At 29.4% G+C, this 13,596-nt stretch overlaps 2 protein-coding genes and 1 pseudogene across 2 annotated transcripts; 1 reads left to right on the forward strand and 2 right to left on the reverse strand.

The window, feature by feature from the left end:
* The first annotated feature begins 1,898 nt into the window (after positions 1–1,898).
* LOC107170211 (cold shock domain-containing protein CG9705) lies at positions 1,899–3,999 on the forward strand. Its single transcript, XM_015520276.2, has 3 exons — positions 1,899–2,346; positions 2,582–2,704; positions 2,773–3,999. Exons 1-3 carry the CDS (start codon positions 2,219–2,221, stop codon positions 2,927–2,929), a joined length of 408 nt encoding a protein of 135 aa, XP_015375762.1. The 5' UTR covers positions 1,899–2,218; the 3' UTR covers positions 2,930–3,999.
* Positions 4,000–6,379: 2,380 nt separating this feature from the next.
* Positions 6,380–10,007, reverse strand: LOC107170212 (dynein axonemal light chain 4). The gene is made up of 3 exons (XM_015520278.2): positions 9,794–10,007; positions 9,006–9,089; positions 6,380–6,676 (listed from the first exon to the last, which is right to left on the reverse strand). The coding sequence occupies exons 1-3, from the start codon at positions 9,860–9,862 to the stop codon at positions 6,515–6,517; spliced, it is 315 nt and encodes a 104-aa protein (XP_015375764.1). The 5' UTR covers positions 9,863–10,007; the 3' UTR covers positions 6,380–6,514.
* A 1,527-nt stretch (positions 10,008–11,534) lies between these two features.
* LOC107170203 (uncharacterized) lies at positions 11,535–13,324 on the reverse strand (annotated as a pseudogene).
* Positions 13,325–13,596: the final 272 nt, after the last annotated feature.

The raw sequence follows: 13,596 nt of genomic DNA on the forward strand, positions 1-13,596 counted from the left end.
TAAAAATATCGAATACTGTAATTTTATAAAAGTTTAATTTGAAAATTAGACAAATATCACTATTTTCATGAAGATTTGCAAATTGTTAAGTAGTTAAAAATTAGCTGTTGGAACCTTGTACAAAATTTTCCAATACTCCCGAATCCCTTCCACGGCCAACACAACTCCATCACTGGGCACAACAATAATATAAATAAAAAAGCGGGTAGTCGTAGATGTCGCTCTGCTGTACAAATGGGTTACTGTAATGGATGGAATTAAATTTGAATCCAATGATATATTATTGTATGCGAATAACGAATCTGAGCGGAGATGGTTTGTCTGTATAGGATATATTACAGGTTATTAAAAATTTTAAAATCTTAGATTTAAAAGTAAAATTTTTTATGAATTTCTAGCTTAAAATAATTTGTGAATTTTCGTGATTTTTACGTATATTGTCAAAATTCAAATTTTGAATGCTTATAAAAAAAATTGTGACTATAAATTTATTTTATTTTTCAATTGCTATTGTAACAATATGTTAGGAGCCTTTTATTAAATTTTCAAGCTTTTCTACCCAATAAATTAATTTTTATCGATATTAATTTAAATAAAAATTAATAATAATCGAAAATTGCATATGATTATAAATAGTTCAACTGAAGTCGAAATTTTTTGAAATTTCTATGGTGGATAGAAAATACTTATAAATACATTCGGTGAAAATTTCATATATTGACGGTCATTTGTCTTAAAGTTACATCAAAAACCAAAATCAATTTGGTCGAAAATTGACTGTGCGTAAAAATTCCAGTTTTTCCCTTAATTTTAATTTTTTTTATTGATTTTGAAATTTATATAAATAAATGTCCGATTTGACAACACAGGCCACTAGTGTTTCATTATTAGTAAAATACAATTATATAATAATAAATATGGTATATATCTCAAATAATTTTACAATATTTTAGTGTTGACTTACAGTAGCTTTATTATTTTCATTGTTTTGAAAAATTCTATTGTTTCGGATTCATCTTCAGGGTTTGGACCTAGACTTATTAATTTTGTTTATTCCAATTATCAAGAAAGATATTGGGAAATCAACTAGATTCATTTTCTAATCGAACGAGGTACCTACTGAAGTCGAAAATCGAAGCACTTTTACTGCCCTAAAACGTGATGACAGACACAAACAATTTTAAAATCAATAAATTCATCGTTCCACTCAGAATCTATTATTATACTTTTTAATCTTACCTATTATACACGACGTCATATCTAATACCTACCAGCTACGTAAATACTAATATTACATGAGTGTGCGCATGTCGCATGGAATATATGCGTAATAGAATATTACAAATATCGGCACATCGCAAAATTTACTCATTGATATTATATCGAAATAGCTTAATACTCAATTATATGGTTATAGGTAGGTAGTAGGTACTGAATAGATATTTACCAACTATTTACTATAATTTGTAAATCATAACATTGTGGTACCTATACAATTCAAATAAAATGTATAATAATTGTTAACGAAAAAATACAACGATTCATATTATATAGCCTATAGGTATCGACATTGAATCGGATAACATAAAAATAATAATTTTGCGTATAATAATTAATAGGTAGGTATTGTTTTTAATAATTATTCCTAGGTATAAAAAGTAGCTACATACGACAGACGTTATGTAGTTATTTGGTTAAGAGCCAGTAGTTGTACCGTCTACGGTTAAATTTCGATTATGTTTAATCAGCTGATAACAGATATTTAACCGGGTAAAATAACACGACACAATATTATTTGGCCTTTTTTCTTTTCGTTGTTGCTTATGTTGGCATGACTGAAAGGCGAGACTTCGTTAATCGTTTTTACTTATCAATATAATATATAAATAATAATAATAATTGTAATAGCACGTAATAACTATGTTTTTATTATTATTTATTACCCTATAACATACACACACGCTATACCACGTTAAGTGCTTATCGCCAAGTTGCCGAAACGCTTACAACTTTAATTTACAGTTTACGAACTTAGAACAATCATTGTTCGACTACTAGAGAGTTTTCGACTTTTCATCTTCAGTCTGATTTCGTTATTCTTCGCACGGTAATAATAATATTAATCATTTAATTGTTTATCGTCTCAACGTGGTATCAACAACTATCGTGAACCGGTCCGTGTCCAATTTTCTACGGACTACTACTAAGCCTGAGCACCATGAGCGATTCATTCTCCAACGGCTGTGAACAGGAAGCGTTGAAGTTCGCCAGTCACCTTTCGCCGACCAAGGGTGGAATGCTCGCCCCGAGCCCGATAGTGACCAGAAGGACGAGAACTGATTCTACGTGAGCAGTATTACAATTACCTAATTATAACATAACATTGCCTTTGACATTAATGTTTAAAGGCGATGGACTTTGTATAGCTGATTGTTTGACTGGTGAAATGCACTCGTTATGTACGACGCATTGTCGTTTGTCAATTATCGCATTTAAGCAACACCACATATGTCTTATCGTCTAGATTCCAATGCTAATGTTATTATTTACCATTGACATTGATTTTCATTGTTACTTGTAGGTCTGCTCTAGCTCTCAAGAATCCATTGTTATCTGGAAAGGTCAAATATTTTTGTAAATCTAAAGGACACGGCTTTATCACTCCAGACAATGGTGATCCAGACACATTTGTACATATATCAGAGTAAGATATATTGTTACAGTTTATAATTTTTATTTAGGTTTGTGACTAATGGCATGTTGTTTTTTTAGTATTGAAGGAGAATATGTTCCGTTACCTGGTGATCAAGTACATTATCGCTTATGCCCTATTCCTCCTAAACTAGAAAAGTTCCAAGCTGTACATGTGGAAATCGTTAATTTAACACCTCAAGTACATTTAAAATGGGATTCGCCAGAAAACAATTAAATACATTATAAAATCGTAGTGATAATTTGTATACAAATGTCCAATGTATGATATTTTGCAAATATCTAAACCTTTATCAAAACATGTACATTCCGATTGTCCATGCTCTATAATATAACGGAGAGACTTTATCATTTGTACCTAATGATATTATTTTTTTTGATTTTAGCAAAGTGCCAAAATAAAAAATTCCATTTGGTTATACATAATTTTATAAGATAATTTTGCTTCTACAATTCGATATTATTATATCAATCTAGATTAAATAATTATTCAATTTACATGTAATGTCAAATTTTGAAATGACAAACATTTAATAAATATTTATTAGTAAATAACTTGCCAACTTTTGTAATAATTATTTTTTAATTAAATTATTTTATACAATTGTATTTTGTATGTATGTATTTAAATCCATTGCACTTTAAATTAGAAATTTATATACTTTTTTTCATGTAAACTTGGTATAAAACCATAATTTTTTTTCGGCAATAAATTATAATATCAATGGTAAAGATTTATTTCAAGCAATACAGCAAAATCAAACTATGATTGAATAAATTAATTTTTTTATTTAATTCTTGTATCAGTTGTATCATTTAATGATGTACATTAGAACATAACAACAACATTTCCATACAACAAAATATGCTTAAGATGGTTAGGTAATGCACACAATTTTTACTATTTGTATTTTGTATGCTTATAAAAAAATAAATAACAGTACAATATTTCAGCGGTACTCAATCTTTGTGTATATCAACAAACTTTTCATGTAATCTTTTTGAAAATAATGTTCAACAATTAACCACCAGGTTAATATTCCAATTACTTTACCTAAAAGAAACTATTTCTCTTTGTTCATATTAATATTTTCTAACTTTTTTTTTGATTGATCCATACAAAATTATTCTTAAATCAAGATTAGGTAGAGGCCCTATGAGTACTGCTGGTGTATACCTTTATTTTTTTAGTTGAAGATTTTATTATAAAGATAAAAATTATGTTTTAATTATAATTATATTGTAATAATCATTGAATATGAATAAAATAATGCATTTTTATTTTGATTTGTCTATATGATTTTACATTGAAAAATGTAACACATTTGTTACTAACTTTTTATCACATAATAATACATTGATATACTATTGTTATATTAATTTACAGATAATATATTTTATGTATTTAAAATTATTGTATCTCATGTATACAAAAATATGAATAGATGGTAATCTTCTTTTTTCCAACAAAGTAATTTTTGATCGGCATACCATACATTTTTAAATGAATACTGCATTATTTATGTTAAATTTAATTTAATTTTTATCTTTAACATGAATATACATTGATTGTTAATTTATTAGATTTAAATAACTACATATAACTACATATTATTATGTATTAATTTTGTATACAAAAGTATCCCTATAATAATTGCAATTTTAAAAGTGATCTAATCCTTTACAAGTTTGTTATCGAATTTATTTTGAAAATGTTACTTAGCTTTAATTTTTTAAGTATAAGTAATGTTTATATTTTTACACATTATTTAAACTAGACAACATTTTGATAATTAGTTAATTATGAAAAATTAATATAAATGTATTTATTTTTATTAAAATTTATAATTATACATTTTTTTTTGAAATTTTAAGTTACCTTAACTACTAATAATATTATTAAGTATAATTATCAATATTGTGTAATTTTCTAATAAATATCTAGGTTGATTTGGTGATTTTTATAATCCTTCATAATGTTATTGATCAAACGCTTAGATTTTACAAGTAAATAAATAAATTGAATTATATATTTCAAAAATAATATGATGTGTTGTAGAATGTAGATAAATGTTGATAAATTAATTTTATTAATATAATATTTGCAGTAATTTGTTGACATTAAATATTTTTTTGTTTTTATTACTTTTACATTACTTACCTAACTGAAAAAATTAATACAGGGTGTCTTGTGAGGACCTATTAGCCGTAGAGGGGGAATCGCAGCCCGGATAAAAACTAGTATTTTGCTGTTTTATTTATAAACTTAACAAATTATTAAAAATCATATGATTAATGAAAATAAAATGTTGAAAAAGAATTAAACATAAGCCACGACATTGGAGAAAGTCTAGGTCCAAATCCTGAAAACGAAACAAAAACAATACATTTCTTCAAACCATCTCAAATATTAAAGTTATTATAAGTTAACAACAACAATTTTGACATATACATAATTATAAGACACAAAATGTTCAAAAATTTACATATTTATTTTGTATATTAAAATTAACAAATTTTTTTTTCTCTTTCTTTTTAATTATATTAATTAATCCAACGCTAATAGCCCATAGTTGTCGAAGCGGAAATTCTTTGTAAATTTCAAGACCAATAAAAAAAAAAAAAAAAATGTTGAAAGGTCAACATTTTCAGCAAAATAAACTATATAATAGATATCTTTAGTTTTCAAAAATTAAAAAAAATTTTAAATTTTTTACCAAAAATAGTAATTAAATTAAAAAATAAAATACATGTATCGCTTGCCTATGTGAGTCTTATAAAAAATTAGATTTATAATCTCAGGAGATGTCATAGTGGGTAAATCATCACGGGACACTAGCTAATATTAGAATAGAATGTAATTCTAAAACAGAAGCTAAATCAAGTTGTCAAAACAGATTTCTATGATTTAATTAATGAGTCTTTGGTCATTGAATAACCATTTTTTTATTCTATATTTTCAATTTTGTGATTGAAAATAATAATTTTTATACTTTTCCTCAAAATCAAACGGTGTCTTGTTTCTAAAAAAAATTAAAATGATATAATATATTCACATTATTTAAAAATATGCCTTAGTAGTTTCTTAAAAAGTTTAAAATGTATCAAAATGTTATTTTTTTTATTAAAATAATGTATAATTTTCTAGGTAAGTATAAGTTTAACTAGGTAGGTGATTTTTTATATTATTTGTAGGTAATTGTTTATGGTGATAATATTCTTAAACCTTTAGGCTATTATACGTGTTTATCGGTATTAAGTGTAAGTTACACTTATAATATGATATATATACACTTATACAGTGGCGTACTTAGACCTGAATTTTGAGGGGGCTGAGCCAGAGCCACTGAGTGTAGCAGCGTAGGGTAGGCACGTTACCATGTTATTGAATACATGGTCACGTGTGGTCGTATGGGATAGATATAGCCCTTCTTAATGAAATAAAATAAAAAATGCTTGAATTATGAATTTAATAACACTATTAAGTATCAGTCTATATAGCCTCACTCGAGTACAAGGTTTAAATAAATATTGTACTCGTGAATTTTAAAGATGCGATCACTTGCGATCGAATTCTTCAAATCTTTCGGCCATCTTGTATAAATGTATAATACTTGATTATTCATATTTACTTTGCTGAGGGTTGTTGATATTGCAAAATATCCAATATAGGTAATCAGTTTTTAATAATATAATAATATAGTATACATGATATCATTGTTGTATAACAATTAAATAATATTCTATTGTTATTGTTTTTGAAACTATTTTTATAATTTTGTCTCGTAAACCCTTGTTGCGTTTAGATTTTCCAGGCGCAAATGCCGAGATTGCCACCGAAGAACATGTACATCAATGTATTGGTCTGGTGCGTTATTTGTATGCCGAACGCTTCTCCCACCACTATGTTCCACTGAGGACCGTATTTTTTATCTAGCATTTGTTTCACCGTCTTGGCGGCCGCCTGTTAAAGTTATAGATACAAATGATACAATGCGTTATTATTATAAGTATTGACATAATATTGTTAATGAAGCGGTGATGACGGTAAATGGTGATGTACGAGTACTGCGATGTACCTACTCGTAGGTGATAAAAATGCTCTCCTCTTAATTATTATTTGATCAGTTTATTTCAATATTATGAATATAATATATAATATTATTATATTATGTAATTAAACTCTGTTTTATACTGTAGCGTAGTGGTTCTCAACAGGTGTTCCACGAGATCGACTATTATAGGTGTCACACTGTCACTAGAAATGTCTGATATTTGTAATTACGCTGGTAAAAAAACATTTCAACCAGTAGTTTTATTTCATTCAATTTGTACTGAGTGTGTTGCGAAAACTTGTGGTGCATAATAATCTGGTGTGAAACAAAAAATTATGAGAACCACTGTTGTAGCGAATGACAACTTACAACTGAACATTTTACGTGATATGAAGACGAATATCCGTCTAATAATTTTGGAATTGCCTTAGTAATTTTGAGTTCAGCCCCTCAAACTCAACCATAACTTTTAATCTATAATTGAGGGATTATAATGTAGAATTTACGTCTTATATACTATCATAAACAATGTGCATGCTAGAAAATAAAATAACAAACTCTCTTTTTAATTTTTATATTTGGATGAAAAAAATCTATAGTTAACAATTAATTACCGAGTAAATTTTTACAAATGGAAATCCTATGTTTGAAAAAATATTGTAATGACTTTATTTTTAACATATAAAATGGAACTTTTGCTTCAGTTTTGGAAATGGAATCGTACTTACGACTTAAATTCTGTAAGCTAATGGTAGGTATATACATAAAACAATAAAACTATACAATTAAAAGCTTTTGATTGAACTAGTTTTATAACCAGATAATAATAGTTACCTACCTACCAAGTCTTAGGTGGTACATAGTAAATAGCATAAATTATAAACATATAATATTAAGAAAAAAAATGAAATTACAGCGTTTCTGTACAATATTCATGTTATTTTTATTAATATTCCAAACATAAAAATTAAAAGACATCCTAAATTAAATTGTTCGTAAGTACTTCAGTAAAACATTTTATTAAAACTGTAAGAAAGTAACTAGGCACTTTTATCAAAATAATGTGGAGAAAATATACGTCGTATATCTATCCTTATTGAAAAGGAAGGAACAGCATAGGTATAAGGTAATTAGTAATTACTAATTAAGACACAGACGTACAAATATATGATATTACGATGAGAGTATTGTTGTACAACTAATATAGTATTACGTTATTATGTAACCGAAGATATAGCTTCTCTTCTATAGGCTCTCGCGGTTTAAACGCCCACCTAAAAGTTAATTAGAAATTTTCAATAATACATGTGTACCTATCTGGTTACCTGCTAATTACAATTTCGTCTTGGGACTTACGCGGTGTACAACTATTAAACACGCCGGTACCTGTAATTCTGAATCATATAAATTGGCGTGCGCATATACTTAGGTACCTGTTACCTATCAACTACATACAGTCGAGTTATGAAAACTTGAAAAACTTGACAACTCGATTTTTTTTCTTATTATTCCCCTAGATTTTATGACACCCAATTAATTAGGTATTTTAAATAAAATATAACTCGAAGTGAATTGTCATCCCACTTCAATGGCTTCAACTTCGAGTTATCGGGACTCGACTGTATTATAATAATTATTTATTATTATGTGGACCATGCAGTTATAGACTTATAGTGATCAATGAATACAATGAAAAATAGTTTATAATAAGTTCAATAGTTCATATATTAATAATCATTAATCATTATACATATAGGTACAATAAATAAAAAAATAAAGTATATTATATTAGAGTACCAAATCATAATAACTTTAAATTCATAATAAGTAGGTAAGTATTTTAATATGTATATAAATCCGGCGTTAGATACCTACAATATATAAGTAGGTAGTGATGAGTGGTTATTTCTTACTAATTTGATATTATTTAAAACATTTTTTCTGTAATGTACTTATAATTGGCTGTAAATTATCTTTACTCATAAGCCAGCTTATTATAATACTTATTCCGAATCCCACAATAGTGTCCTCACTCCCCACTATATATATATATATATATATATATATATATTATTATGATGAATATTTTTTGTATACGAAATATTCAATATAGTAGTAATAAATAAATCACTACCTACCCATGGGCCGTTTTATTAGTATCAATAGCCACCAGGGTGTCAAAGTTTAAAACGTTAAACAAAAAATATGAGTAAATTAACAAAAAATAATTAATCTTACGAAATAATCTGTTCCATATTTTTCACATGCTGTTATTATAACTTCAACCGTTTCAGCTTTCATTTCTTCTGACATATCACAAGTCTGACAATAAACAATATTATTATTATTTATTTTTATTAATTATTTACACAGATATAAAAAAACATGAATTTAAAAAAAAAGTTATTAGATTTTTGAATTCTCCAACTTTTAATTCATTATATTTGTTTTGGATATTTATTATGATTGGTATTAAAAATAAAATATTAAGCATAATTATTAAATAAGTAGGTATAGGTATTCAACAATATTTTTAATAAATTCCAAAAATGTATGTGTATTTACTTTAAAATATTTGATTGATAGATAACTTAATATTAATAATATGCATATGCCATATAAATTATAAGTATTCAATGATAAATTATAAAATAAGTACCTATTTAAATATAAGTACGAGTTTTGTAACATAATTATTGTATTATATATTAACTCAGTATTGTAACATTCTGAGTTACTTTATTTATGTATGTTGTATGTACTATGTATAAAATATATTTAAATATCTAATTCTTGAAAGCCAGTTTTATTATTGCAAGCGAGAGTCTACTGTCTATGTAAGATTCCATCCCAGAAATTTGTGGAAAATTATAAATTCTATTAGTTTTCGGTTAATATATTAATTAAAAATATAACCATGTATTCAAATTATAATTTGTATGGAGCTCCCCCCCTCATAATTCTGCTTAAGCTACTGTTGTATGTATTAGATAGGTGTATATAATGTTTAAATTCTAAGTATTCACTTGCACTAATGGATAGGTGTGGACAATTTTCTTGTTTTCATCTTCTTTGGCGTCTGCAAACTCTTCCATGGTCTATACACGAATAGTTTAGGTGTGAATAATATAATATATTACTATGTAAAACTTATAAAACTACACGGATTAATGAGCTTAATTTTAGAATAACGTAACAAAATATCTTATGGCTACGACGAAAACAACGACCGTCGCGTGATGTTTGTTCGACTATTGATTGTTATAGACTATAAGGTATGCCTGTGCGTTAGTTGCTATGGAACAACAATATGACACTAAAATGCATAATTTTATTATAATATTATATACTGCAGCTAAAGATTTTTCGTTGGTATAATAATTTGCATTACCAAGATTTGAATTTTCCATACGACGTACTTACCTATAAGATATCGAAATTTAACTATTTATTTTTTAATCAGAAATATTGGAATCGTGTTAATATTATTAGTTATAACTTATAAAGTTATAACCAATAACTTTCGTATTTAGAGTAATAATAGTAATTGCAATATGAAATCAAATATTGCTATACTTTGAATGAATTCTTAAATATTAATTTTATATATAAATGTCAAAATTATTTTATAAATATCATTATGTATAAGTATATTATTAAAGTATCTACATATAGACATGATCTATTTATATATTTTTAATACAATGTCTTATAAGTTACTAGTTTTATAGACAAATGCAGACAATGGAGTCATATTTTTTAATTTCTTAAGTATTCTAAACTACAATGATTACATAAAAAAAATCAAATATAATTCTTAAATATTAAAAAACAAGTTATTATTAAAACGAAGTTCCTTGGCAGCTGGCTCTCATTTTAATCTCTTAATCCAAAACTTCAATGTAATCCTAGTAATCCACTTGCTGAGTGATTAGATATCTGTACAGTAAATAACTTATAACTATAAACATGTATATAAACAAATAAAAACGAATGCTTGTACTGTAAGTTTCGTTACAAGAATGGGTTGTTCTGTGAAGCAATTATTGTACATTAATTTCACTAATCATATTGTGTAGGTATAGTATAGTTTATACAGCTTCCAGTAGGCCAAAATTTTTATGTATTGTATACAAACTAATGAAAAATTAAATATTCTTATGACCGTTGAATAACCAGATAAAATTGCCAATTGGTGCCAAAAAAGAAATATTCTACAAATATTGGTATAAAAATATCAATAGCAAAAAAATCTTTTAATGGACTTTAATTAATAATACAATTTATTTTTTTTATTATTCTGTTAATATTACTATAGAAAATATAAAATTAAAATATACCTATTGGCTATTATTATTTCAAAAAAAAAGTAATATATAATTGAGATTAAAGTGGAATAACAAAATTTGGAACTTACTTATAAACAAAAATAGTTAAATGCGAAATTCAAACCTCCACGATTACAATAAAAATTAATTAAATAAAATAAAATTATATAAAATTAAAATAAAAATTTTAATTAAATTAAAATTAAAATAAATTATAAAATAAAATAAAATAATAAATTAAATTGCGAAAAAATAGCAGTAAGAAACATTTAGGTAAATATTCAAAAACAGTAAATATATAATATAAAATTATGTATTTATTATACTATGGTGAGCTCAATAGCGTCAAAAATATGTCCATACAGCTATAGCAGTACAGTATGTTCATACCGCGAAGAAGATACACAATATGTGTTGGGAACTTTTAATCAGGCACCCGCTAGGTGGATGCACTGAACGGCGTAGCTGCAGTAGTGGTCTGCATCTCGAGCACGGACGGTTGTTTGCAGAACACGACCAATGTCTGCATTGATATTTGGTTGCAGTTAAACGCAACGAATATGAAAGTGCCGTGCCTGCAGCGAGTTGAGGGCCGTGTTGAGCGTCCACGTAATGTTACTGTCGGTGATCGCACCGACCAGCTCGAACACCCACGCCAGGACCATCACCAACGACAGTCGCACGTAGATCTTGAGATTCCTGCGCGTCCGGTTGACGCCGGTGACGTAGCTGCAGCTGCAACTACTCATAGACGTCGGGAAACCATTGTCAGAAGTGGCGATCAGCCGGACAGCGCCATTGCAAAGAACGACACGTAGTTAAAGGCGATTGTGATTCTGGTTGGGAGCAAGAACAGCGCGAATAATGTCTGTGGATTCCGGAACCAACAGTCGTAATGAAAGTTGGGCCGGAGCTCGGGAAACAATGCACCATCGGCCAACTGTAATTGTATGGTAGCACACAGCGCAGTGAGTGCGGAGGGTGCGAGCCACACAAACATAGAATAGATGATGAACCAGCCGTGGTGCTGGCCGCCAGCCACCCGAAGTTTCTTTGTTGACGCGTGCAACACGAAACACGCACATCAGCCGACATGACAAATATCATCACAAAAGCGGCTAGGAAACCAAATTATGTGATGAGCGCGGACACCAGGCACGGAAGTCCACTGCCTAGGGACACGGCTCGCAGTGCCACGGACAGGTAGCGCATGTAGCTAATCAGTAAGCCTGTGGACAGACTGGCCAGGTTCTTTCGGGCAGGTTCTTGGGCTCAGCACCTGCACAACATCCAAAGAATCCAAACAGCATGAGATCGCGATCAGCGCCACGGCTGACAGCCACGATTCAACCACGCCCGCGTACGACAGTACACAGCGTATACGCTGATTGTTGGTATGCATACCATGGTTTGAGCAGCCCGTCCGCGTCCTCAGTGCACATCTGCAGTATTGAGACCCGACACCCGTGACCGTGGCAGTCGGGCGGTATCCCATTCTGTATCAGACACGTTTCTTTTACGCATATAGGTAAACTGTCCCGTTGTTCCGTACGTCGTATTCTCATTGGACGAACGTTCGAAGGCGAAGCATCCACCCAACATCTCTTCTCGAATCACATTCTTGCACTTCATCGTAGTTACGATGTATTTTTCGTTTTGGTGGCTACGTTTCACTCCGTTTGCCGGCCTCACTGACCGTGAACAGCGATACGAACCCTAATACACCGCTGCATAACGGCGGAGGCGGTGGTTCGCACGTCAACTGATTTGTGGTCGAGCAGTTGCAGCAAGCGCAGTCAACCTTTCGAGAAACGAGCCTATAATGGTCATCGACTGGTTGGTATTCGAAACTGGTGTATGTGTGTGATGAGCACGCCAAGGAAATTGTGGTTGGAGTGTCAACGTCATGTCCCAGCCGTCTACGATACCGCCAAATCCCTCACCGAAGCGCAGCCGCAATGATTGAGTGACGGTCAAGTCTGGTGGCCGGATTCAGTAATCGCAGGTGAATCACTTACCACTAGCAGTCGCGGTACAATAGGATGTGGTCAAAAGTTTAAAGCCGCCCGTCAAACACGTAATACATGAATAGTGGTTTCCAGAATACGATCTACACACTAACAATATGTTCATCGTGGCACAACGCACACCAGACGTTCTTGTGAGCGTGTCGGCCGTTGCTGCTTGACACGGAATAGTCGGATATGAAATTATCATCGCGCCATTCATCTTCAACCTTCATATTTATGTCGATGAATATGTTGGTGTAAAAAAAAGTGAAATTGTTAATTTTTTTAATTTAATTGTCTTGCCATGACACTTGTTGATAACAATCTCAAAAAATTTACATTTTATTAAATTTTGCGGTGGAAATATTTGCGGAATGATTCCAAATTTGTTCTAGTTAGATTACGGCAATGCTAATCTACATTTCGCCAAAAAAATTATTGTAAAAATGTTTGTTTGAACTATTCAAAAGAAAGCAAATAGTTTTTAATGTT

This window comes from Diuraphis noxia, unplaced genomic scaffold, assembly GCF_037042655.1.
Source record: "Diuraphis noxia isolate RWA-SAM2 unplaced genomic scaffold, SU_Dnox_SAM2 contig0004, whole genome shotgun sequence".
NCBI lineage: Eukaryota > Metazoa > Arthropoda > Insecta > Hemiptera > Aphididae > Diuraphis > Diuraphis noxia.

Bases quoted from the DNA above. Each gene is read 5' to 3' on its own strand.
- LOC107170211 (XM_015520276.2), top strand. From the start codon at position 2,219: ATGAGCGATTCATTCTCCAACGGCTGTGAACAGGAAGCGTTGAAGTTC. The intron at 2,347-2,581 runs GTGAGCAGTATT...TGTTACTTGTAG, and splicing joins AGGACGAGAACTGATTCTAC to GTCTGCTCTAGCTCTCAAGA. The intron at 2,705-2,772 runs GTAAGATATATT...TTGTTTTTTTAG, and splicing joins ACATTTGTACATATATCAGA to TATTGAAGGAGAATATGTTC.
- LOC107170212 (XM_015520278.2), bottom strand. From the start codon at position 9,862: ATGGAAGAGTTTGCAGACGCCAAAGAAGATGAAAACAAGAAAATTGTC. The intron at 9,090-9,793 runs GTGAATACTTAG...GTTTATTGTCAG, and splicing joins ACACCTATCCATTAGTGCAA to ACTTGTGATATGTCAGAAGA. The intron at 6,677-9,005 runs GTAAGATTAATT...TAACTTTAACAG, and splicing joins AATATGGAACAGATTATTTC to GCGGCCGCCAAGACGGTGAA.